At 38.5% G+C, this 27,969-nt stretch overlaps 1 protein-coding gene across 1 annotated transcript in view; it reads right to left on the bottom strand.

The window, feature by feature from the left end:
• SEPTIN7 (septin 7) overlaps positions 1–27,969 on the bottom strand; it is a 67,611-nt gene that overhangs the window by 27,565 nt on the left and 12,077 nt on the right. Inside the window, exons 2-4 of the mRNA XM_070059717.2 lie at positions 19,355–19,461; positions 5,148–5,248; positions 2,907–3,041 (exon numbers count right to left, since the gene is read on the bottom strand). Of these exons, the coding sequence (XP_069915818.1) occupies positions 2,907–3,041; positions 5,148–5,248; positions 19,355–19,461 (343 nt within the window). The remainder of the gene's footprint in view (positions 1–2,906; positions 3,042–5,147; positions 5,249–19,354; positions 19,462–27,969) is intronic.

Here is a 27,969-nt window from a genome sequence, read left to right as displayed (position 1 = left end):
GAGGATTAACCTACTGCGCCATGGCATCGGACACTTTATTTGCTAAATATTCTAATATTACAAGTTTTGAAGAGAAATATATTTAAAATTAATGGAAATCAACTTTTTAGATATAAAACAAGGACTAAAGAATATCTAGATCAGCTACAAATTTAACTTTAGGGAAAAAAAAGGAATACCTGACGTAAGTCTGAATAAATCATCTTGTCCTTTTAAATTAGTATATAAATTTCAGAAGTGTACAAAATATCAAAGGCGAAAACATTTAGTTCACATGTAGACTATGTACTCATTGAAATTTTTCCTCTTTCTATTTAGCTTTAAATTAGTTCATCCTTTCACCAAGAAATTTAGTTTTTAAATTTTTAAACAACAGAAAGTCCTTTATAGAATTTCTAGAAGAGGCCGGCGCTGCGGCTCAATAGGCTAATCCTCCACCTAGCGGTGCCGGCACACCGGCTTCTAGTCACGGTTGGGGGGCCGGATTCTGTCCCGGTTGCCCCTCTTCCACGCCAGCTCTCTGCTGTGGCCCGGGAAGGCAGTGGAGGATGGCCCAAGTCCTTGGGTCCTGCACCCCTTGGGAAACCAGGAGAATCACCTGGCTCCTGCCTTCGGATCAGCTCAGTGCGCCGGCCACAGCGGCCATTGGAGGGTGAACCAACGGCAAAAAGGAAGACCTTTCTCTCTCTCTCTCTCACTATCCACTCTGCCTGTCAAAAAAAAAAAAAAAAAAAAAAAAAAAAAAGAACTTCTAGAAGATAAATCATATTAGAGGGGAAAGACTATATTTAACATCCAGGCATATAGCAAAATAAATAACTACAGGGTAAATGACAAATATATATTTTATATATGTGTGCATATATTTTGAAGAGAAAAATCTTCTCTATAAAATTCACTGAATGACAGATTTTTTTAAAAAGTGGCAATCAATATTAAAAGGGAAAAAGAACACTTAAAAATTCAATTTCCAACTAAGTTTTTAATTTTAATAGCAATTATTAAATAGTAAACAATGCAAATAAAATAAAAAACTATTAAATAGTAAACAAGGCAAATTATAAATTAGCCCTGAATCCAGTGATCATTTTTGGTAGATGAGGTAGGAAAAACTAAAAATATACACTGACCAATTTACATTTACTCTAAAAACACAGTCACTCTAAAAGAAAACCTACAGACTGCCTGCTCAGGCATGATACAAAGCCATGATTATTAAGATGTGTAGTATTAAAGTCGAGTGAGTCAAGGTTCCGAAACTCTCTACATATAAATCAGTGGCTCCTTCTCTCAATCCATGGTATCACATACCAATGGGAAAAATTTTCCTCCATTTCTAAAAATAGCGCAGTCTAAGAAACTGTTCAAAAGCCTATCTGTATACACAGGAAATAAAAATTTTGAACTTCCCTCCCCTGAGAAAAACAAGAAATGGCCCAAAGCTATTAAACATGACTGAATTCTATAAAAAATTTTTCTCCAAAAAACAAAATGATAAAACCAGAATACCCTTTCTATTTCCCATGCAATTTTAAGAAATAAATTCCCCTCCCAGGGGGTAAGGAGGAATGTGATTTCATGAGAATTATCAAAACTTGGATAAAGTCCAAAAAGGCTAAAATAATAAACTTTATTTTAAGCTGACAAATTTCTATCGACTTAACTACAAGATTAAGATTCCACTCAACTGACTTCCAGGAAAAAGACCTACCAAGTTAAACTGGAATGATATAAAATATACAAGCTACAGAAATACACATAAAAGGATATACAATTACTTTTTTTGAGCATTATAAGTAAATGAGTTAAGTGATTTCAATATGTAAACTTCTGAGATTACTGTAGAGTATCAGACACAAAAGGAACATTTTTACCAGTCCAATCTGACAGTGTAAAAATTTTATATAATTAAGGCTCCCTGCTCAACCAAGAAAGCAGCTAAAAATGGGAATCAGTTTATCTAGGACAACATGAGACAGAAGCAGGAAAAGGGTAAGAAAAGAAAGCTTATGAGTCAACTGGGTCACACAACTGTAATTTGGTTGATACATGGTTTACTGCTATTTACTGCACTACTCCAGTGGTCCCCTTTAGGTAGAGACACAGTGAAGTTACAATCAGGCGCCTGAATGACACTCAGTCATTCATCCAAAGGATAAGAGTAATTAGAAAATTTGCAGTTGACAATGACACATACTGGTATATCTACTCAAAATGACAGAGGAAGGTACAAAGAAGAAAAAAGGGAGTACAGGCTAACTACTATCAAACAGAATAATTAGATCAGACAAATGTATAGTTGCTAAGATCTGAAGTCCTAATAAATAAAAAGTTAGTACTGATGATACCTAAACAGTGTGACTGTGTAACTCAGATGAAACAGAAGCCAAAAAAAAGATTTACTGAAGAAATAAATGAAAAAAAAAAAAAAAAAAAGAAAGAAAGAAAAAGAAAGTAAACACTGGTACCTGGTTTTTTTTTTGATTACCATCTAACAACCTAAATAAAAAAAAAACTTTGGAATTTCTTAGAATATGCCTAATCCTAATTGTTGTGGCTTTGTGTCTTTAGTTAGGTAGCTCATTGTGGCTTTGTGTCTTTAGTTAGGTAGCTCAATCAGTGGCAAAAAATGTTCAAAATGAAAGCTAAGTAAGCCACCTTGAAAATTCAAGCCATGGCAAACAATGTTTCTTTCCATTAAGCAGATAAAATCTGTATGCACAGGAAACTAAGCAGTAAAATCAGTTGGCTTATCTAGGATTTAAAAAGATTTGTTTCAGGCATTGGTACTTAATAACTGATACAGTTATATGTACTCCACAGATATAATGATTTTATAATATGCACACAAAAGTAAACAATAATAAACAAAGAAAAAAAGGTACTGGAAGCATAAAGGTACTGACCCATGTCCTGAAGGAGCAATGAAATATAAACAACACTGCACCCTGTTATCAGGCATCTGGCGTCTGTTCACTCGAGATTCTGCATTTAGGTAGTCCTCAAATTTACTATCAATGTAATCGATAACAGGCTGCCAGCTACAGAACACATAAAAATAAAACAATTAGTTGTAATACTATAAATGAATGAACTGATATCTATTAAGAAACAATAATCAGTATTTTTAAATAGGCAAAATCAATCTACCAGTGGAAGACAACTCAAATTATTCTGACTACAGACTCAAAAACAGGTATAAAATTCCCAACTCAATATTTCAAAACTTTCTTTTTTTGTTTTTTTTAAAACTTTTATTTAATAAATATAAATTTCCAAAGTACAGCTTATGGATTACAATGGCTTTTCCCCCCCATAACTTCCCTCCCACCCATAACCCTCCCATCTCCTGCTCCCTCTCCCATTCCATTCGCATCATGATTCATTTTCAATTATCTTTATATACAGATCGATTCAGTATATATTAAGTAAAGATTTCAACAATTTGCACCCACACAGAAACACAAAGTGTAAAATATTGTTTCAGTACTAGTTACAGCATTAATTCACATTGCACAACACATTAAGGACAGAGATCCTACATGAGAAGTAAGTACACAGTGACTCCTGTTGTTGACTTAACAATTTGACACCCTTGTTTATGGCATCAGTAATCTCCCTAGGCTCTTGTCATGAGTTCTATGGAAGCCTTTTGAGTTTGCCAACTATGTGATCTTATTCCGACAGGGTCATAGTCAAAGTGGAAGTTCTCTCCTCCCTTCAGAGAAAGGTACCTCCTTCTTTGATGGCCCCATTCTTTCCACTGAGATCTCACTTGCAAAGATCTTTCATTTAGGTCTTTTTTTTTTGACAGAGTGTCTTGGCTTTCCATGCCTAAAATACTCTCATGGGCTCTTCAGCCAGACCCGAATGCCTTAAGGGCTGATTTTGAGGTCAGAGTGCTAATTAGGACATCTGCCATTCTGTGAGTTTGCTGTGTATCCTGTTTCCCATGTTGGATCGTTCTCTCCCTTTTTAATTCTATCAGTTAGTATTAGCAGACACTAGTCTTGTTTATGTGATCCCTTTGACTCTTAATCTGATCATTATGATCAACTGTGACTGAAATTGATCACCTGGACTAGTGAGATGGCATTGGTACATGCCACCTTGATGGAATTGAATTGGAATCCCCTAGCAAGTTTCTAACTCTACCATTTGGGGCAAGTCAGCTTGAGTATGTCCCAAATTGTACATCTCCCCCTCTCTTATTCCCATTCTTATATTCCAAAGAGATCACTTTTCAGTTAAATTTAAACACCTAAGAATAATTGTGTGTTAATTACAGAGTTCAACCAATAGTATTAAGTAGAACAAAAAAAAAAATACTAAAAGGGATAGAGTATTAAGTTGTACATCAACAGTCAGGACAAAGGCTGATCAAGTCACTGTTTCTCATAGTGTCCATTTCAGTTCAACAGGTTTCCTTTTTGGAAAAGGCTAAAAGAAAATGACTTATTTAGTGACAAAACACAGCCAAATAATATTAGCGTATTAATATTAGCATACTATTTGCATTGATAAGTATGTTAATGCTAAGACCTTTTTAAAATATGAAAACACTTATATCATTTATAATTTCAAATAATTTATTTAAACTGTACAAAAACCTCATAATGAATGTACTTGGATATCTTAATAGTTGACAGAATATTATCTAAAAAGCAATGTAGGATTCAAAGAAAAATAAAAACAATGTTTATAAAATCTTGAGAGAATTACTTCAGACTACAATTTCATAGATGTTTTCTTCACTTCAGACTTATGGAAAAAAGGAAGATCTAAAACTGAGGTTAAAATTAATATGTGATAGAAAAATTCATACAAATGGATATACTTATAATAAAATGAAAAGTTTTAAATTTTTTATACTAATGATAACCCTTGAATCTATCTATGGTTGTTTTAAAATTTGTCTTAAAAATAATTTTCATAGACGTCAACTCTATTTCATAGAATAGGAAACTAGCTCTTAGAACTTAAGAAACATTGTCAAGAAATGGTAAACTAAATATTATGAACTCAAGTTATATCTCTTGAAGTTTAATAGCCTCTAAGACGAAATGTTTAAAACATGAATCAGAAAAAGTCTAACCATCTTGTTACCAAAAATATGGTGGAACACAGTGAAGACAAACCCTTCTTACCAATTACTGTTATCCACTGCATCTCCAAATCCTGGGGTATCAACTATTGTGAGCAGCAACTGAACACCACCTTCTTTGATTAAAACTTTGGATTGTTCCACCTGAAAGAGTTATTGATGTAGATTTTAATGTCATATATTACACCTGCAGTTTCCAAAAAGGGTTAGGAGGCAGGGATGCTTGGGTTTATTAAAACCAATTAGGAAACTGTTGGCAGATCAAATATGCACATTATGATTTTTATTAGAATCAATGATTGTGGATACTGAGTCCTGATCTACTTCACAGAAAAGCACACATGTAAATAGTTTACCAATCTTTTGGCAAACTCATACTGAGTTTATGGCTCATGCTTGGTTTTAAAGGAAAGAGAAACTAATAAATTACCAACAGTCACTAAATCCATACAAATCTTATATAACCTAATGTGCATCTAGTAATACAAACAACCAATCAGAATGATTCAGTGCTTCATGGAGTTTGAATATGATTTATCAGATAAGCTAACTTATCATTTATTTACCATTTAACTTACATTTATTGTACATGTATTTCTGGACTATCTCCATCTAATCTGGTCTAAACCAATTAATCAAATGAACTTATTACCATTTTCTCAGCTGTAATCTTACTTGTATTTATGTTATGGCTAAGATAAAATTCTCTTCTCAAAGGTGACACTCTACATTCTGGACAATGCAATCAACAAAGCCCCAGCAGTGAATACAATGTATTCCAGCAGGGTGTACTAACTGATTAAAATCTTGAGTTCTCTACAGGATTTGAAAAATGTTCCATTTGAGCAAAGATGTTAGACAATAACAACAAACCTTAGCACAATTTAAGATTTTCTATGGTAACTCCAAACTACCTATCAGAAGGTACATAGCATTCTCCTGGGCAAATGCTGTTACTAAATGTAAACTATCAATTTTCAGGAAAACATGACACAAAGTAAACATTGAACCAAACATAGAAGAGAAATAATTCTCCCTGAAAAAGAGGGGCCTTCATTTGATCATACTTGTATCAAGTGCTTATTAAGGCTATGGGCCTCAGGTATGCTGGTAGGTTATTTTAACAGACAAGAATTTATACTCAAGGGAAAGGAGCTGTGATACAGTGAGTTAAGCCACTGTCTGGGATGCCCCTACCCTACAACTGAGTGCCTGGGTTTGAGACCACTCCACTTGCAATCTAGTTTCCTGGAGATGGACACCCTAGGAGGCAGCACATGATGGCTTAAGTACATGCGTCCCTGCCACCCACACAGGAACTCAGAATAGAGTTCCAGGCTCCTGGCTTTAGCCTAGCCCATCCCTCGATGTTGCAGGCACATGAGGAATGAACTAGCAGATGCCTTTTAAATAAAATGAATAAATTAAAGAAAAAAAAGACATTCTCGGTCTTGTAAAAAAATTAAACTTTTGGGTGTTCAATGCCATAAAATGATAGAAATTATTATCAGGATTAAAGGGAAAACTTGCTCATGGGTACATGAAAAGCCACTTCATTTATGAGGATACTCCAAAGATTTATGGAAAATGAAATTAAAGTTTCTGTTGATGCAAAAAAAATTTTGAAATCTGCATAATTTTTTCTTAATATACATTTCCCATCAATATCATGAAGACTCCTTATAATGATGATTTCAAAGTATTTTTGCATCAAAAAAATTTATTATTTAATTTCATTTTCCATGAAGTTTTTGAAGTACAGTCATGTTAATCAAGAGGGACTAGAGAGGAAAAGTGACTCTTTTCTGGATAGAAAAGCTTTATACATCATCAGAAATTATAGAAATGAGAATATTTGGGACATTGTGGCACAGCAGATTAAGCCAACACCTGTGATGCTGGCATCCCATATGGGAACCACTTTGAGTTCCAAGTGCTCCACTTCTGAACCAGCTCCCTACTAATGGTCTGGGAAAAGCAGCAGCAGATGGTCCAAGTGCTTTGGCCCCTGAAACCCACATGGGAGACACAGAAGAAGATCCTGGCTCCTGGCTTCAGCCTGACCCAGTGCTGGCTGTTACAGCCATTTGTCGATTGAACCAGAAGATGGAAGAACTCTATCTCTGTAACTTTGACTTTCAAAATAAATAAATTTTTAAAAGGGTGTGTGCGTGGGGGGGGGGGGTGAGATGAGGATGTCCTCAATTCCCCTTTGATATATATTTAAAAAAAAATTTTTTTTTTTTGACAGGCAGAGTGGACAGTAAGAGAGAGACAGAGAGAAAGGTCTTCCTTTTGCCGTTGGTTCACCCTCCAATGGCCGCCACGGCCGGCGCGCTGCAGCCGGTGCACCGCGCTGATCTGATGGCAGGAGCCAGGTACTTCTCTTGGTCTCCCATGGGGTGCATTGGGCCATCCTCCACTGCACTCCCTGACCACAGCAGAGAGCTGGCCTAGAAGAGGGGCAACCGGGACAGAATCCGGCGCCCCGACCGGGACTAGAACACGGTGTGCCAGTGTCACAAGGCAGAGGATTAGCCTAGTGAGCCACAGCGCCGGCCCCCCTTGGGTATTTTTATAGATGCTTGCTAATGCATGAAGAGCCTGGGACAGCGGAACAAGAAAGTCTGCAGCAATACTGTTCAATAGAGCACATTGTGATGACAGAATTGTCCTCTATCTACACTGCCCAATACAGAAGCCACTTGCTTTGAGGCTACTTAGCTCTTGTCTTATGTAACCAAAGAACTAAATAATTAGTTTCCTTAATTTAAATGAACTTAAATAGCCACATGTGGCTAATGGCTACCAAAAGTGGGCAATGATACTGCAGGAGCAAAAGTTCATTGTTGTTAAGAATTTTATTATTTTCTTTAGATTTTATGTATGCATTTGAGAGGTAGAGCTATGGACAATAATAGGGAGAGACAGAGAGAAAGGTCTTCCATCCGCTGGTTCACTCCACAAATGGCTGCAAGAGCCAGAGCTGGGCTGATCCAATGCCATGAGTCAGGAGCTTCCTCTGGGTCTTCCATGTGGTGCAGGAGCCCAAGCTCTTGGGCCATTTTCCACTGATTTCCCAGGCCATAGGATAGAGTTGGATTGGAAGCAGAGCAGCTGGGACTAGAACTGGCACCCATATGGGATGCCGGCGTTGCAGGCAAAGGATTAACCTACTGCACCACAGGGCAGGCCCTTAAGAATTTTTCTATTAATCAGAATAAAGCTTATTAAAATTGAAAAAAGGGAGTTGGCGTTGTTGTACAGCAGGCTAAGCTGTGGCCTGCGATGCTTGCATCCCATTCAGATACTGGTTCAAGTCCCAGCTGCTCCACTTTCAGTTCAGTTTCCTGCTAGTATGCCTTGGAAATCAGCAAAAGATTGTCCAAGTGCTTGGGTCTCTCCACCCACACAGGAAACCTAGAAGATCCTGGCTTTGGCCTGGTCCAGTATTGCCTATTACAGCCATCTGAGGAGTGAACCTGCAGATGGAAGATCTCTGTCTCTCCTCTCTCTGTAACAATGTCTTTCAAATAATTAAATAAATTTAAAACAAAACAAAACAAAAACTAGGAGCCACCGCTGTGGCACAGCACAGAGAGTTAAAAGCCCTAGCCTGCAGAGCTGGTATCCCATATGGGTGCAGCTTCGAGTCCTGGCTGCTCCACTTCTGACCTAGCTCTCCGCTAAGGCCTGGAAAGCAGTGGAAGATGGCCTAGGTCTTTGGGCCCCTGCACCTGCATGTGCGTGCGAGACATGGAGGAAGTTCCTGGCTCCTGGCTTCGGATCATCTCAGCTCTAGCCATTGATACATACAATGTATAACTAAGAGAACTGGAGAGTGAACCAGAGGATGGAGGACCTCTCTTGCTTGCTTTCTTTGTAACTCTTTCAAATAAATGTATCTTCAAAACAAACTAACAAACAAACAAACAAAACTAAAGAACAAATTGCAACTTGGACACAAATGTCTAGGGAAGGGCTTCTTTTCATTTAGACATTTAAGAGGTCACAAAATTTGTCTTTTAGACCAGTGTTCTTCAAACTGTTTTCTTTGTTTCTAATACTTGCTACCAGTGAAAATTTTGAGTGTCTCAAATATAAGTACATCTATTTATCTGCCAAATATGCCTGACAATCTGAATATTAAATATTAGTAAGCATCAATTTTTTATAATTAAAAAATTAAAGATCAATAAATAAGTTATAATGTTTTCTGATCTTCAGTGTCAACAATGGATATACACCATTCAGAACAGCAGGCTGTATAACTAAGAGAACATAGCTTGCTTGATACCAAGTTACCCTAATTAAATGAGTGGCAAAACAAAAACAAAAAAAACTCCCTCCAACCACCCTCACACACACACCAACACATATATACAGAAAATAATGATTATCATTAGTGTTAGAGTATCAAAACTTAAAAAAAAATGGTATTACCTTATTCAGTTTATGAAATTTACATTTTATTTATCTGGTGATCCTACAGTCAAAGGACAACCTGGTTAAATGCAATATCTCACTATTATTGGTTAACTCACTCCCACCTCTCCATCATAAAAACAGACCATTTATTTAGGATAATTATCACTTAAGCAGAAATTTCCAAAGTGATCAAACAACTCATTTATCTAATAATTCTTCTAAATGATACCACACTATATATTAAGAAACTGAGACAAAGTATAATTGTTTTAAATTATCATTTCCCAATTTTACTTCAAACCATTTGATTTTCATAATTAAACAAAGTCCATTCTACCATTAGTAATATTCTATATTCTAATGGCACAGCTTAACAGCTTCAATTTTTAATGTTTCCTTGTTTTAAAAAAAAAACTTCAACAACTTGTTTATTGATTTGGTAAGAAAAATGAAGATTTCAGTCTCACATACTTTAAAGAGTATATTTATACAGCTTCGCTTTGTCTTTAGCCTCTGAAAATCTGTATATCCATAAATGGTCAAATACAAAAAGTTAGCAGCATATGGAAGAGATCCAGAAAACAACTATAAGCTACTGCCATTCACAGAATCCAACTGTATCCTATCATTTGATTTTGCAAGTATCCTCGAGGGATTCATGGAAAACAAATTAGTTCAAGTTCAGGAATTTCAAACTTTTTTTTAACAAATCTATTCCAAATGGCCATTTTCCCATGCACTTTCTTCAGGAAGGTCACATCAGAATATTTTATGGCATCACTCAGCATTCTCTAAGATTAAATGAATAATTGAAAACCAAAGGAATGAATCAAAGGCATTTTTCAACTGTTTCTCCCAGAAAAAGAAATTAAACCAAACTCATGATATTGTTTACATAGAATTAATTCACTAGGGCCTCTTTTCATTTTCTAGACTCCAGTAATCCAAGATACTCATTTTTCTAATATTGTTCAGTTTTTCGATCTGAGGGGGAAATAAGGGGCAAATCATCAGTGTTTATTACATAGCTTAAAATCAAAAGACTGATAAATACAAAAAACATTTTAACTTAATGTTTATGAACCATTTATTAAAGTAAATAAAATTATTCTTTAATTAAATATATAAAATTTTGAACAAAGGGTTAAGATTTTCTACCAACAGCTTACCTCTGGCCCACATTTACTCAGGAGGTAGCTCTACAACCAAAGCTCTAAAAGAGGAACAGTCTGAGAGATTCCACTCACCTCTAACACCAGAGCTATCTAATTTGATTATTCAATGACTGTCGCTCCCCCTCTTCGTGGAGGAACGACACAGGACCCTGCGCTGTTCTTTCGTCTGCTCGGCCCTCCCCGGGTTTGCTGCTGGTTCTTCCAGGGTTGGCTACTATCCCTTCCACCTCCGTGGAAGGGCAGTTCCCCCTGGCCACATTCCCCACTTCCGCAGGGGAGCGGCACACCGCCGGCCGGCTCTCTCGGGGGCTGCACAGGTTCCCTTAGATGTTCCCCATAGATGTTCCCTGGTGCATGCCGTCTCTCTCCTCCTTTATAATCCTCCTCCGCCAATCCCAACTCGGCTGCCCACACGCCGAGTACGCTGCTCTCCAATCAGGAGCAAGTCCTACAGTTTATTGGTTGAACTGGAGGCAGCTGTGCGGAAGCTGTTTACTTCTCTCCCAACGCCATATTGTGGGAGAGCAGATGCATAGAATAAGTCTTAATTCCAGTAACTTAGTCTAGTCCGGTTTGCTCCCCACAAATGACTCTAATGACAAACATTAGCTTAAAGTTTCATCATGTTCCACAGGAAAGTGAAAAGGGAATGACCAACAGTATAAGGGTACCCTAAAAACTATTTTCCTCTTATCCAGATCAGAACTAGTTTTCTGAGAATAAAGCTGATCCAAAGTGTCCACCTATTTACCACCACCTACTTCTAAACCACCGCTCTTCATTTCCCTGTCTCCTTACACTGAGACCTCTAATTGTTTGCCTTTTTTGTTTTCATTCAATTTTTAATCCTCCTCCCAAACCTTCATTTCTTTTCCCTTTCAGCTCAGATCCCATTCTGGATTAACCTATCCACTCATCTTTCTGTTCACTTATCATAAATTTCAAAACCTTTCACCTCAGTATCTTTCCCAGTATGGTTCTTCCAAAGCCATCCAGCCACCCTTACTATGTCTGCTACTGTACTCATCAAAGTACCTTACCTATACTTGAAGATAAGAGAGCATTCCCCATTTATCTGAATCAAACCTGAGCCTTTTCTACAGTTCAGTGGAACAGATCGCATGCTTCCTAAAGCTAATTTCTTAATTTAAAGAGATCTTGTGGGGCTGGCACTGCCACGTAGCAGGAAAGCTGCCATCTGCAGTGCCAGCATCCCAAACATATCCCAGTTACCACCATCCAGATCAAGATAACAGGACATTTCTAACTCGCCAGAAGGCTTCCTTGTGCTTCCTCTCATTTAGCATTAATACTGACCCATGCCATCTTCATTCCCAGCATCCTCCCCCCACAAACAGATAAAAACTTTACTGATTTCTGTCTCCATAGATTAATATTGCCCCTTGTTAACCTTCAAATATATATAGTCAAGTATCTGATTTTTTTCATTCATGATTATGTTTGTGTTATATCAGTTGAACTAATAGTTCTTTTTCATTGTTGCATTATACTGTTGTAGGAACATATCAGTAAATAGCCCTATTTAGTATTTGTGTTGATAATTTTTTACTAATTGGACTTTTTTGTTCATGTCTTTTTGTAGACATAGACACTGACTGGTATTGTGTGTATGCATAAAGATAGATTCTGGAGGTGAGAAAATGTGAAAGCAGTCGATTCTATTCCTAGAATACTTTGCTTTGTAGACTCACTGATAAAAATTTATAGCACCAAATTAGGAAAATGTCCTGTTAACATTGGCTCAGTTTTGATAATTTTATAAACCATTACCTAACATACATTTGAATGCTTCTCATACCATGCTTTGGGACTGTAGTCAAAGCTAGACCCAATGAAAAGTTCCTAAGGATCTCACAAACAGGTGAAAAAATATAGAGATACTATGATTCAGAGAGAAAGCTGCTGCTAATAAGGTTCTGTAAAGATGACTTTGGCAAAGATAGATGTTACAGAACTTGTAGCGATAGAGAGCAAGATGGTAGAGGCTTGAGATGTGAATGGTAAGGCAACAGCTATAAAGGAAATTATGAGAAGGAATATCGAGAAGTGAGTGTAATGGACTGAAAGAGTGATTTGATGGCCGGCGCTGCGGCTCAATAGGCTAATCCTCCGCCTAGCGGCGCCGGCACATGGGGTTCTAGTCCCGGTCGGGGCGCCGGATTCTGTCACGGTTGCCCCTCTTCCAGGCCAGCTCTCTGCTGTGGCCCGGGAAGGCAGTGGAGGATGGCCCAAGTGTTTGGGCCCTGCACCCCATGGGAGACCAGGAGAAGCACCTGGCTCCTGCCTTCGGATCAGCGCGGTGCGCTGGCCGCAGCGCGCTGGCAGCAGCGGCCATTGGAGGGTGAACCAACAGCAAAAGGAAGACCTTTCTCTCTGTCTCTCTCTCTCTCACTGTCCACTCTGTCAAAAAAAAAGAAAGAGTGATTTGATTACTAGGGAGTCAGCCCTTAGATATGAGAAACTGAAGGTGTACAGGAAATAATGTAAACAGTTGTTAAGAATTCAAAAAGTGATAAGATCTTTTTTTTTTTTTTAAGATTATTTATTTGAAAGGTAGAGTTACAAAGAGGCAGAGGCATAGAGAGAGGTCTTCCATCTGTTAGTTCCCAATCCCCAAATGGCCACAATGGCCGGAGCTGGGCCAATCCAAAGCCAGGAACCTGGAATATACATGCATGTGTGTGTGTGTTGTACACTAGTGCATATGAAAACTCATAAAACTCTATGCCTAAATTTGTGCCCTAATCATAAAAGTGTCTTCACTATAAAACTGAGAAGATATAACAGAAAGTAACAAGGAGAAAATATTTCATAATCTCACAATGTGGAGAATCTGTGATGACAATCCAATATGAATACTATTTAATATATGTTCTGCAATACATGGACCATTACAGAATAAACAGTTATAACCACATAACTAGCAATCTCTCATTATATGAGTAAATATTTTGTTGAATATCAAACTAGATTTCTATGTGTTGTAGTCCTGAGATTACATATGCCAATGTTTTCATCTGTTTAAACACTGGCAATTGTTACTACATGGTTACATGGCTGAATCAAGAGAACTAGCAGTAGTTTCCTGTTACTTCACACCTAGTACCTAAAGGGAAGTCAATAACTTCTTGAGTATCATTTGCAAATCTACAACTAGTGAGCAACAGAAAACATTATGCAAGTGTTTGGCATAGCAATTTAAGGTGTCAGTTGGGATGCTCATATCCCATATCCAGTGCATGGGTTTGAGTCCCATCTCCAATCCCAATTCCAGCTTTCTACTCGTGGAAGGTAGCAAGTGATGGCCTTAAGTGTTGGGTACTTGCCACCCACACTAGAGGCCAGAATTAAGTTCCTGGCTCCTATTTTATATCTGACCCAGCCCTGGCTGTTGCAGGCATTTGTGTAGTAAACCAGTGAATGAGGGATTGCAATCTGTGTATCTCAAACAGAATAAAAACAAACAAACCACAGTGCCAGCATCCCATTCAGGTGCCAGTTCAGGTCTTCCTTTCTGCACTTCTGATACTGATCTTTGCTATGGCCTGGGAGAGGAGTGGAAGATGGCCCAAGTACTTGGGCACCTGCACCCACATGGGAGACCTGGAAGAAGTGTCTGGCTCCTGGCTTCAGACTGGCCCAACTCCATTCATTGTGGCCATTTGTGGAGTGTACCAGCAGATGGAAGACCTCATTCTCATATTCTGTCGCTCTCTCTCTCTCTTTCTGTCTACCTCTGCCTCTCTGTTACTTTGCCTTTCAAATAAATAAATAAATAAATCTCAAACAAAAACAAAAACAACAAAAAAAACATGACTTAAAAAGCAAAACAAAACCTGGGCCAGTGCTGTCACTCACTTGGCTAAACCTCCACCTGTGGCGCCGGCATTCCCATACGGGCACCAGGTTCTAGTCCCGATTGCTCCTCTTCCAGTCCAGCTCTCTGCTGTGGCCTGGCAAGGCAGTGGAGGATGGCCCAAGTGCTTGGCCCCTGCACCCACATGGGAGACCAGGAGGAAGCACCTGGCTCCTGGCTTCGAACCGGTGCAGCGCCAGCCATAGCAGCCATTTGGGGGGTGAACCAACGGAAGGAAGACCTTTCTCTCTGTCTCTCTGTCTATAACTCTACCTGTCAAATAAAAAACAAAACAAAACAAAACCAACCCCAAATGTACTCTTCTAAGTATCTTTTACTAGGCAGCTTCAGACAAATAAGCCATATGGCCTATATTGGCAAGTTCTATGTTCTTTTAATACTTTCATTTATCACATTTCTATGATGAAGAGATGGTTTCATTGAGCAATCAATCTGCCTTAGTTGCATAACTGGGACAACTATCTTGCTATGTCATAATTTTTTTTGAGATTTTTTGATTTCTTTTTTTTCTTTTTTTTTTATTTAATAAATATAGATTTCCAAAGTACAGTTTATGGATCACATTGGCTTTCCCCCCCATAATTTCCCTCCCACTCGCACCCCTCCCATCTCCCGCTCCCTCTCCCATTCCATTCGCATCAAGATTCATTTTCAATTATCTTTATATACAGAAGATCGATTCAGTATATATTAAGTAAAGATTTCAACAGTTGGCACCCACACAAAAACACAAAGTGTAAAATATTGTTTCAGTACTACTTACAGCATTACTTCACATTGGACAACACATTAAGGACAGATCCCACATGAGAAGTAAGTACACAGTGACTCCTGTTGTTGACTTAACAATTTGACACCCTTGTTTATGGCGTCAGTAATCTCCCTAGGCTCTTGTCATGAGTTCTATGGAAGCCTTTTGAGTTTGCCAACTATGTGATCTTATTCTGACAGGGTCATAGTCAAAGTGGAAGTTCTCTCCTCCCTTCAGAGAAAGGTACCTCCTTCTTTGATGGCCCCATTCTTTCCACTGGGATCTCACTTGCAGAGATCTTTCATTTAGGTTTTTGTTTTTTGTTTTTTGTTTTTTTTGACAGAGTGTCTTGGCTTTCCATGCCTAAAATACTCTCATGGGCTCTTCAGCCAGATCCGAATGCCTTAAGGGCTGCTTCTGAGGCCAGAGTGCTGTTTAGGACATCTGCCATTCTATGAGTCTACTGTGTATCCTGTTTCCCACGTTGGATCGTTCTCTCCCTTTTTGATTCTATCAGTTAGTATTAGCAGACACTAGTCTTGTTTATGTGATCCCTTTGACTCTTAGACCTATCAGTGTGATCAACTGTGAACTGAAATTGATCACTTGGACTAGTGAGATGGCATTGGTACATGCCACCTTGATGGGATTGTATTGGAATCCCCTGGCACGTTTCTAACTCCACCATTTGGGGCAAGTCTGATTGAGCATGTCCCAAATTGTACATCTCCTCCCTCTCTTATTCCCACTCTTATATTTAACAGGGATCACTTTTCAGTTAAAATTTAAACACCTAAGATTTCCAGATTCCTCCATCTTGTTGCAAATGACCGGGTTTCATTGTTTTTGACTGCTGTATAGCATTCTATAGAGTACATGCCCCATAATTTCTTTATCCAGTCTACTGTTGATGGGCATTTGAGTTGGTTCTAGGTCTTACCTATTGTGAATTGAGCTACAATAAACATTAATGTGCAGACAGCTTTTTTGTTTGCCAATTTAATTTCCTTTGGGTAAATTCCAAGGAGTGGTATGGCTGGGTTGTATGGTAGGGTTATACTCAGGTTTCTGAGGAATCTCCAGACTGCCTATGTCATAATTTAAAAGGAAAACATGAGGACGGCATTGTGGAGCAGCAGATTAAGCTGCTGCCTGTGATGCTGGCATCACATGTGGGCACGGATTTGAGTTCTGACTGCTCTACTTTCAATCTAGCTCCCTGCTAATGCACCTGGGAAAGCAGTGGAGTTTGGCCCAAGTTCGTGGGCCCCTGCACCCACATGAGAGACTTGAATGAACTTCCTGACTCCTGCCTTTGGCCTGGTCCAGCTCTTGCTGTTGCAGCCATTTGGGGAGTGAACCAGTGGATAGAAAACTGATCTCTTTCTCTTTCTCTCTCTCTCTCTCTCTCTCCCTCTTTCTCTAACTCTGCCATGGCTCACTAGGCTAATCCTCCGCCTGTGGTGCCGACAGCATAGGTTCCAGTTTCTGCTGGGGCGCTAGATTCTGTCCCAGTTGCTCCTCTTCCAGTCCAGCTCTCTACTGTGGCTCGGGAGTGCAGTGGAAGATAAACCCAAGAAATAAGCAAAATAAACCCAAGAAAACTGATATTTGTTGGGCCAAACATTCACAAAAGTAGGTGATATAATAAAGAAATGTTAATCCATTTATTAAGAGCCAGTTAATCCAGTAAACTGAAATTCATTATCTATGGTACAGCACATAGGAAACAGAGCGAACATAGTTTGGCAGAGTACAAACTACGTCAAACTGCTTGAATGTGAATCCCATCTCTGCCACTCACCAGCTATTACCTCTGTGACTTACAAGCTACACAATCTCAGACATATCACCAACTCTGTGCCTCAATTTTGTCACTCGTAAAGATGATAATAATTCACTAAGTGTTCAGTTTCATTATTAATGTTTTCTTGGCATTATATTATAAACTAGAACTACAAAGAGAATTCACCAGGTTCTTCACCAAAAAACTACTGGTAGATAGTGAAAACCTAATCAATTTTTTTTTTATTGTTTCTGAACTTAGGACTCTACACGTTGGCACTCGCTCGCTCACTCTCTCTCTCTGCCTCTCTTCTCTCTATGTAACTCTGACTTTCAAATAAATAAATAAAGTCTTTTAAAAAAAAAGTACTCTACACTTTAAAAATTGCACAAAGTTACTGATCTTGAATGTAAATAGCTAAATTGATAAAGTTTTAAGTTTATTTTCTTACTGAGGATTAAAATTTTCAATACTGCTCACAAAATAAGCCATGTAGGATCAATATTTTAGAGCATATGTTTACAGGTAATTTTTAAGTATTAAGCACAAAAAGCCTAAAACAAAGATAATAATTTTAAATGCAAGAAATAGTTACTTTCCAAAATTAGCCCTCAGGGATCTAATGACTAAATTGCATCTTGCAGTTTGATACATACAAGTTTCTTTCAAGAATATCCAGGCTACTCTTTCATTTAGTAAGCTAGGAATAATCACTACCACTCCTCCAATTCCAGCTTTAAGCATCACTTCCTCAATGAAGCCTGCTCCAGCCAGAACTGGAGCAGAACTGTTGTTTTCCCTCTTGGCTTGAGCCAAATTAGTCTATCAGTCCACCAACAAATTTTCAACCAATAGTTTAGAGCAGTGCTGTCAAACAAAAATGTAAAGTGAATTATGTAATTTTAAGCTTTTTTAGTAACCACTTTAAAAATAAGAAACGTGAAACTGTTTTGTATATAATAATAACCCAATATATCCAAAATATTATCACTGTAGCATATAATCAATATAAAAATATTAATGAGCTACTTTATCTTGTTTTATACACTAAGTCTTCAAAATCTGGGGTGGTATTTCACCTCAATTTGGACTGCCTTAAAAAAAAAAAAAAGATTGATTTATTTATTTGAAAGGTAGAGTTAGAGAAGGACAGAGAGGGTGATATCTTCGATTTGCCAGTTCACTCCCCAAATGGCCATAATGACCAGGGCTGGGTCAGGCTGAAGCCAGGAGCCAAGAGCTTCATCCAGGTCTCTCCGCGTGGGTGCAGGAGCCCAAGGATTTGATCCATTTTAATTGCTTTCCCAGACCCATTAGTGGGGAGCAGCCAAGACTGGGATCCATGCCCATATGGATACCCACACTGCAGGTCGTGGCTCAACTCCTTGCACCATGGCACTGGCCCCAGATTACCCTTATTTCTAAAACCCAGTCACATGTGGCTAAAGACTACTGTACTGAAAAGTGTAACTCTTCAGTATAATTTTTTGCTATTTAAAGTTAGCAGCATCAGCATCACCTGAGATATGCAGAAACTAAGCTCACCTCAGAACTATAAGAATAGGAACTAAATTTAAAAAGATTACCAGGTAATCTGAATGATATTGAAGATTGAGAAGCACTAAATTCGACCACACATAGCCAGGGAATCTTACACACTTGCTATTGCCATTCAATTATGTATTATCCAACTACTTACTATACAATACTGTATTTAAATAAAAATAGCTTTTCTAAGTTTTTCACTACACTGCCTTCTGCAATGGTAAAAATGTCTATGTCTATTGATATGGTGCCCCAAAAGGTAGTCCTTTACTATGTGTGGCTATAGAGTATCTGAAATCTGTGCTACTGATAAATTGCATTTTTCTTTTAATTTTAATTGATTTAGAAAAATAAAATTTAAATTTATGTAGTCATCTGTGGCAAGAGGCTGCCGCACTGAAGAGTCAATTCAAGGAGTATTATTCTGTTATGTCACAGTGTCATCAGGACAAATCTGACAGGTTCTAATCAAGGTAATTCCCCTGGTAAACTGTACCACCTATGTATGTTTTCTTTTTTAATTTTAAGCAGTCATGTATACCACTGTACGTTGGCAAAGGGCAAATCTGCCTACCTATAGGCAGGTATAATAAAAGTCAGAACATGTGTTTTGTGTACTGTAACATTATTCCAGTTTATTATCAATTAACTTTAATAACATACATACCTGTACAGTTTTTTTTATTCTGTGAGAAGGACCTGGATACTCTGGAGAATACAAATCTGTGAGGAATAACGAGTTGATTAATGTTGACTTTCCCAGTCCAGATTCACCTAAAAGAAATGGGGAAAATCTGTTAAATTCAGTTATATTACCCACCTTAGATGTTCACTCACTGCTTTAATCAAACTTGCTTTTCACATATTCTTCTCAATGAGTCAAGTAAATTATATCAGAAAGCATACTACAAAGATCCTCTATTAGAATATGTATTTCACCTTCAATTTTCTATCTATTAGACTCAAATTTCTAAGGATCCTTTTCAGCTTTACAATTTCACTATCTCTGTTCTTTAAAAGTAATTTATTTAAATGCAATTATCTGCATTTTATACAATCCTAGAAACTAAAATTGGTAATTATGAGAAGTCTTGTAGTTGGATAACATATTGCTGTTGCAATGATAAACAGTAAAGGTATAAGTCTTTAATTTGAGATAATAATAAATTACCAAAGCATGAAACCTTTCAAAAAAGGAGGGGAGCAGAAATCTGTTGATTCAAAGAACACAAAACTCTTAATCATGAAAGAAGCACTTCCCTGAGCCAGCATTGGGAAACAATGATTAAAGTTTTTCCCTGACCTCTAAACAGCATGTACCTTATCGCACTAAGAAACTTTGAAATGCCTTTACCTTTTTTAATGCAAATACCTATCTATTTTTTCACTTAAGATTACAATTATCCTCACTGGATTTTTTTCTGTATCTTTTAAAAGCTTAAAATTCACTATGTGAATACTCCCTTGTACATCTGATCTACAATTTCACTATAAGCAATTTTTAACATATTTTGCTATATTTAAATAAACTTCCACAAATTCCAACAATTTAAAATCAGGGGCCAAAGCTTTCAAATTCAATTCCCAGGTGATAATCCCAAAGTTAGTAATATAACAAGAGATAGTTAATCAACTTTCTTTTTAAAGATTATTTATTTGCAAGGCAGAGCAACAGAGAGGGAAAGAGAAAGAGATCTTCCACCCATTCGTTCACTCCCCAAAATGGCTTCAACAGCCAGGACGAAGAAAGGAGACAGGAACTGCATCCAGGTATCCTGCGTGGGTGGTTGGGGCCCAGATGCTTGGGCAATCACCTGCTGCCTTCCCAGATGCATTAGCAGAAAGCTGGACTGGAAGTTGAGCAGCTGGTATTCCAGCACTAGGTACACAGGGTGCAGCTTAACCTGCTGCTCCAAAACACCAGCCCCACAAACCAAACTGTATTTTATTATCAAGAAACTTTATCTGCGGGGGCTCCCAGGGTGGGGGGGCGCTCGGGCTGAGGCAGGATGTTTCCTTCATGATAAAAACGCTTTGTAAAATTCACATTTACAGAATAATAAAGTCAGTTCAAACCCAAGTTTCCCAGGTTGTGCTTGGCCTCGAGGGCTGGGGGAGCCAGGGAGAAGAGTGGGGCTGGGTGGGGGCAGGGTGGGGAAAAAAAAAAAAACAAGAAACTTTATCAAAAGCCATAGAAATTTTGTAAGAAATTAGGAGCATGTGGAAAGGTTGTAATTTAAAGAAAAATAATTAATCTTACTTCACTAATTTATTCACTATAGTTTATATTTTGCTAGACAAATTCACAAATTCACATATGATATCTGGGTGGTAACTACCAAAGTAAATACTTCAAAATCCACTTCCACATTGCTCATGTATAACTAAGTTATCACCGGCGCGGTAGCTCAATAGGCTAATCCTCCACCTAGCGGCGCCGGCACACCGGGTTCTAGTCTCGGTCGGGGCGCCGGATTCTGTCCCGGTAGCCCCTCTTCCAGGCCAGCTCTCTGCTATGGCCCAGGAGTACAGTGGAGGATGGCCCAAGTGCTTGGGCCCTGCACCCCATGGGCGGCCATTGGAGGGTGAACCAACGGCAAAGGAAGACCTTTCTCTCTGTCTCTATCTCTCTCTCACTGTCCACTCTGTCAAAAAAAAAAAAAAAAAAAAAGAAAGAAAGAAAGAATTGTTCAATCTACTTAATTCTAAGATACACATTTCCCCATCAACATTTCTCTAAATCAAATGTTTGATGATTAAAATAGTCAATACGATATATTTCTTACCTTCTCCAAATCATATCATTGTCCATTCAGATAAACAATGTAAGCCAAGTGATAGAAATCCTAACAAAGACTACAACAAATGCTAGGGATTTAAAACGTCGTAACAGAAATGAAGAATGCTTCTGATGGGTTTATCAGTTGACCAGATATAGCTGAGGAGCCAATCTGAGCTTGAGGGTACTTACAATAGAAAAGCGAAAGAACAAATACTGAAATAAATAAAAATATCCAAGGACTATGAAATAACTACAAAAGGTATAATTATGAGAATACCAGAAGGAAAAGAAAGAAAGGAACAAAAAGGCACTTCAAACAATGACTAACAATGTCCCCAAAATTAATATCAGACAGCAAAGCACAGATCCCAGAAACTCAGAGATACCAAACAGGACAAATGCCAACAGAAGTACACCAAGGCATGTCATTTTAAAATTACAGGAAACTAAAAATAACAAATCCAGAGGAAAAAAAGCACCCCATCTTATAGAGTAACAAACAAGAGTTATATTCAACTTCTCAGAAATCATGAGCAGGAAAAGATAGGAGTGAAATATTCAAGGCAGTGAAAGAACAAAACTATCAACCTAGAATTCTATGCCCTGTGAAATTATCTTTGAAAAATAAAGGAAAGGGCCAGCACTGTAGTGCAATGAGTTAAGGCCCAGACCTACAACGCCAGTATCTCATATGGGCACTAGTTCAAGTCCCGGCTGCTCCACTTCCAACTCAGCTCTCTGTTAATATGCCTGGGAAAGCAGCAGAGGATGGCCCAAGTCCTTGGGCCCCTGCACCCATGTGGGAGACCCAGAAGAAGCTCCCGGCTCCTGGCTTCGGATCAGCTCAGCCCCTCCGGCCGTTGCAGCCATTTGGGGAGTGAACTATTGGATGATTCACTCTCTCTGTCTCTACTTCTCCCTGTAACTCTTTCAAATAAATATAGTAAATCTTAGAAGAAAAAAAAAAAGGAAAAATGGGGCTTTCTCAGACAAAAAATGAGGGATATTGCTTTCTGTAGTCATGCTTTACAAAAATGTCAGAAGTTATTTGGGAAGGAGGAAACTTGTATTACAGGCATGATAGATCAAATATGGATCTACAGGAGGACAAGAGCATCAGAAAGGGAGTAAGAAGAAGTAAAATAATTTTTGAGTAAACAAAAGTTCTGAGGACCCCAGCAGAAGGAACAGGCCATCAAGGAGGGAGGTGCCTTTCTCCGAAGGGAGGAAGGAACCTCCACTGTGATACGGCCTTGACTAAACAAGTTCAGAGTCGGTGAACTCAAGGGGCTTCCATAGCCTAGACAGCTCATGGCAAGAGCCTCGGGTGATTGCTGACGTCATGAATAAGAATGCCAATTGTTAAATCAACAACGGGAGTCACTGGGTACGTGCTCCCCACGTAGGATCTCTGTCCTTAATGTGTTTTACTATGAAACTTAAAAACAACATTACTAATCGAACAATACCCTATACCTTGTGTGGTTGTGTGAGTGCAGCCTGTTGAAATCCTTGCTTAGTATATACTAATTTGATCTTCTGTATATGAAGGTAATTGAAAATGAAACTCGATGAAGGGCGGGATGGGAGAGGGAGTGGGAGAAGGGAGGGAGGGAGGTTGGGGGGGGAGCCACAACAATACAAAAGTTGCACTTTGTAAATTCACGTTTATTAAATAAAAAAATAAAAATAAAAAGTTTTGAGGAGTTAAGGAACAGAATCATATTTTGACCTGAAGGGCAAACATCATGTCCTTAACCAGTATGCTCTATTTCCCAGACTTTGAGGAAGCCAAAAAATATGCTTCTTACCCACTTACTCTTAATAGTGAGTGAAGGCCCATTGCTTTTGTTGCACTAACACAAATAAGGAATTTCAAATGCAAAAAGGAAAAGAAAAATCCACTCAAAATTTAAAAGAAAGCCAAAGTTCAACAGCCTTTAATTTCCTCATACCAAGTTCTCTCTACCTATCCCCAGCAATAAATCTCACACCTGTCCTAGACCAAAATCAGAATCTCTTTAGCTGGCTGAATAAGAAGTAAAAGGGAATTTTTTACAAGATACAATAACAGAGCTATTACATCCCTTCAAGAATAAGATTCTGATTCAGTGAACCATCTTCTTCTTCTTCTTCTTCTTTTTTTTTTTTTTTGACAGAGTGGACAGTGAGAGACAGAGAGAAAGGTTTTCCTTTTCTGTTGGTTCACCCCTCAATGAACTATTTTCTAATGCATTATCAATCAAAACTCACTAAGCAGGACTGGCACTGTGCCATAGTGGGTAAGGCTGTTGTCTGTGATGCAGGCATCCCATACAGGTGCCAGGGTGTGACCTGGCTGCTCCACTTGTGATCAAGCTCCATGTTAACGGCCTGGGAAAGCAGCAGAAAATGGCCCAAGTACTTGGGCTCCCACCACCCATATTGAGACCTGGAAGAAGTTCCTGGCTCCTAGCTTTGACCTGGGCCTGGGCCAGTGCCAGCCACTGGGGCCATGTGGGGAGGGAACCAGTAGATGGAAGATTTTTTTTCTCTGTCTCTCCCTCTCTCTCTGTAACTCTTTCAAAACAAAATTTTTAAGAAATACATAAAAAAACACTCATTAAGCAAGTCTGTACAATTCTGTTGGTGGGCTACTGTGTTTGTCTGAATGATTATATTATGGAGACGGCTAAAATGTTATTCAAATAATGTTGGGTAAAAATGGAGTTTGTAACCAGTCACCTTACTGAAATCATTGTGACCATACTGACATTAAACAGGAGCTATAAAAACACAAGCTATTTTAGCAATGATTAATTTATAAAATATGGAATTTGATGGATATTATGGAAATAATTTGATAAAACAATTTTTATGTCCCAATTTTCCTGGGAAGCACCTGAAAGGTGTCATTAAACTCATCCCAACTTTCTCTATGCTTCTATAAACACCACTAAGCTTTATAAACACTTAAACCAAGTCATCTTAAACTTTTTTTCCAAAAGTAAAAAAAAAAAAAAAAATGATTGTTTAACTTATAAAGGTCTAGGGGAAAAGTACTATATTAGAGATTAAAATGATTTTGGAACATCTTACCCAGTTCCACGAATAAACTGGTTTTGTGACCTTGCACAAACCCAAACTTCAGTGACTCAGTGTACTGATCAATAAAGGGTGGTCAACAGTATCTACAGTAACACAAATGCTGTTGTGAGGGATCTTATTAGGACTATACCTTGCTTGCCACAATGGACACCTGAATCATAGATAAATTAACAATGGGTAGATGTAATGAAAGTATTTGATTACCAGTCATGTTTTCTTACAGAAAAAAAGCACAATCACTAAGAATAAAGGTCAAAAGACAAGTAGGCAGCCTAAACAAGGAGAAAAAAACATCTGAGATCAAGGCCACAGGAAGAGTAACATTAGCATATTAGTCCATTTTTTCACTGGCTGGGTACTCTAAAGAAAAGAGGTCTATTTCTCACAGTTTTGGAGGCTGAAAGTACAAACAGCTTAGCACCAACTCTTGAGAACGGCCTGGGCTATATTATTTCATCTACCATTGGAAGCCATGTGCACGAGGGAGAGATCACATCACAAGACAAGAAGCCAAAAGGTTGGAAGTGGCCAGACTTGTTCTTTCATAAAAATCCTATCCAGAGAATTTATGGATCCCAAGAGAACTACCTTAATCCCTTCCTTTCCAAGGGTACATCCCCAATGATCTAAGGATTTCCCAGTAGGCCTCAACTTTTTACGAACTTAATATTTTATTTATATTCTAACATATTAATTTATATTATAGTCAAAAGCTTAATGTTCCACTAAATACAGTTAAACTATTTCAAAACATTCTGAACAACCTGCTGATTGATACAAATTAATGTCTATATTACATTTATTCTGACTTTGAAATGTAATGCTTTGGAGGGCCACCATTGTGGCATACTGGGTAAAGCTGCCGCCTGCAACATCAGTATTTCATGTGGATGCCAGCTGGATTCCTGGTTGCTCCACTTCCCATCCAGCTCCCAGCTAATGAGCCTGGGAAAGCAGCATAAAATGACCCAAGTGCTTGGGCCTCTGTACCTACGTGGGAGACTGGATAAAGCTCCTGGCTTCGATCCAGCCCAGTCTTGGCCATTGCAACCATTTCAGGATTGAACCAGTGAATAGAAGAACTCTCTTGCTCTATCTCTCTCTCTCTGTGTAATTCTGCTCTTCAAATAAATAAAATCAATCTTCAAAAATAATGAAACAATAAAAAGAAAGGCAATGTACTATATATATATGCTCTAGAACAGAGTCATTAGCATTCCCTTTATCGGTATTTAAGGGGAAATAATTTGATTTAAACTCTTTTTTCTAGAGCACACTTCTGTCACAGTGCTTAAGACACTGCTTAGGATGCCGACATCCCATTTCATTGACCTTGGGTCCAAGTCCCAGCTTCACTCCCAATCTAGTGCACACCCTGGGAAGCAACAGGTGATGGTGGCTCAAGTACTTGGGTCCATCCCAGCTATATGAAATGAGTTCTGGGCTCTTGGCTTAAGTCTTGTCCAGACTCAGCTGTTGCAGGCATTTCAGTAGTAAACCAACAGATATAAGGTTATCTCTCTCTTTGTCTCTATCAATTCACCTTTTAAATAAATTTTTAAAAATCTTAGCTTTTCCTGTCCTTATTAAAACAAAATATAATCCTTATAATTTAAGATGTTAAATATTTTGTGAAAATTACAAAGCAAAAGTGACTAGAGTTTTAATAAAATACACGTAACATAGTAAGTAGGTTTAAATAACCACAACTTTCTTACATGTGGAGTCAAGTCCACCATCATTCAAGAATACTAAATTTTAATACTAACTTTAATGAAATGAATGCCCATGACATGTACATGAGGTTTTGAACAATGTTACACTAACATTTATTTATAATCAAGGTCAGCTGCCTTCAGGTCCTTGGATTTGGGATCCACAGGATTTACAAAAGAAGAATCCAAGGCCGGCGCCATGGCTCAATAGGCTAATCCTCCGCCTGTGGCGCCGGCACACCGGGTTCTAGTCCCGGTCGGGGTGCCGGATTCTGTCCCGGTTGCCCCTCTTCCAGGCCAGCTCTCTGCTATGGCCCAGGAGTGCAGTGGAGGATGACCCAAGTGCTTGGGCCCTGTACCCGCGAGGGAGACCAGGAGAAGCACCTGGCTCCTGGCTTCGGATCAGCGCGATGCGCCGGCCGCAGCGCGCCGGCCATGGCGGCCATTGGAGGGTGAACCAATGGCAAAAGGAAGACCTTTCTCTCTGTCTCTCTCTCTCACTCTGCCTGTCAAAAAAAAAAAAAAAAAAAAAAAAAAAAGAAGAAAGAAAGAAAGAAAGAAAAGAAAAAAGAAAAAAAGAAGAATCCAAAAAGTTCCCCAATTAAAGATACTTTCTTATCTTTGCTTTACTAGCTTCTCAACTTAAAGTCATGTCTAACTAGTATCTAAATTTTCAGTGACTTGAATAGTACCTGGCACTTTGTTAGAGATCATTAATTTATTATAAAGTAAGTGAATAAGGAATGCAAAGAGAATCTTTGCCTTCAAAACTTTAACTATGGTAGGAGGCATAAAGCATGCAAACAACCATAATACAAGGCAGAATTTGATCAAGATCATGAATTCGACACACAAGAGCAATGGAATTTCAGAAAACAGAAATCACATCAGCCTGGAAAGGAAGTCACATTTTGAAATAAGACTCTGAAAGAATATTGTTTCAGTAAGCATTTCTACTTGCTGGAATACTTGTAGGTAAAAGCGGTCACTTTTATCCCATCTTACGATAAAGATGTGGAAAGGAGAAATTATTTTTAGAAACAGTATGTTTATCTGCTTTGAAGAGATTTGACCATATTGGAACTGAGGCAGGAGAGCTGGTGACCAAACTGCAGAGCTCTTCCATCTTATTCCTCACATTTCTTCCGGTATTTTTCCTGGGTTTTGAACTTTGCACAAATTCAATTCCTAATTTAACCACAATACAAGTACATGACCTGAATCAAGATACTTATTTTATTAACTAGAACAGCACTTGATATAAAAAGTACCTCAGATGTTATCTATTACTAAAATACAGGTGTTAATTTTAATTGAAGTACAGACAGCACCCAACTATAGTTCTTACTTACATAAGCTTATAAGCTACTTCTTCTTTTTATTTTTTTTAGATCTTTTAATTTACTTATCTGAGAGGTAGAGTTACAGATAGTGAGAGGGAGAAACAGAGAAAAAGGTTTTCCGTCCATTGGTTCACTCCCCAAATGGCCGCAATGGCCGGAGCGTCACCAATCCAAAGCCAGGAGCCAGGTGCTTCTTCCCGGTCTCCCATGTGGGTGCAGGGGCCCAAACACTTGGGCCATCTTCTACTGCTTTCCCAGGCTACAGCAGAGAGCTGGATTGGAAGAGGAGCAGCCAGGACTAAAACTGGCACCCATATGGGATGCCGGTGCCACAGACGGAGATTAACCTACTGCG

This window comes from Oryctolagus cuniculus, chromosome 16 (assembly GCF_051225735.1).
Source record: "Oryctolagus cuniculus isolate XC-2025 breed Fujian yellow rabbit chromosome 16, ASM5122573v1, whole genome shotgun sequence".
NCBI lineage: Eukaryota > Metazoa > Chordata > Mammalia > Lagomorpha > Leporidae > Oryctolagus > Oryctolagus cuniculus.
Note: the sequence above shows the minus strand (reverse complement) of the source record. Positions and strands in the feature narration are given on the sequence as shown.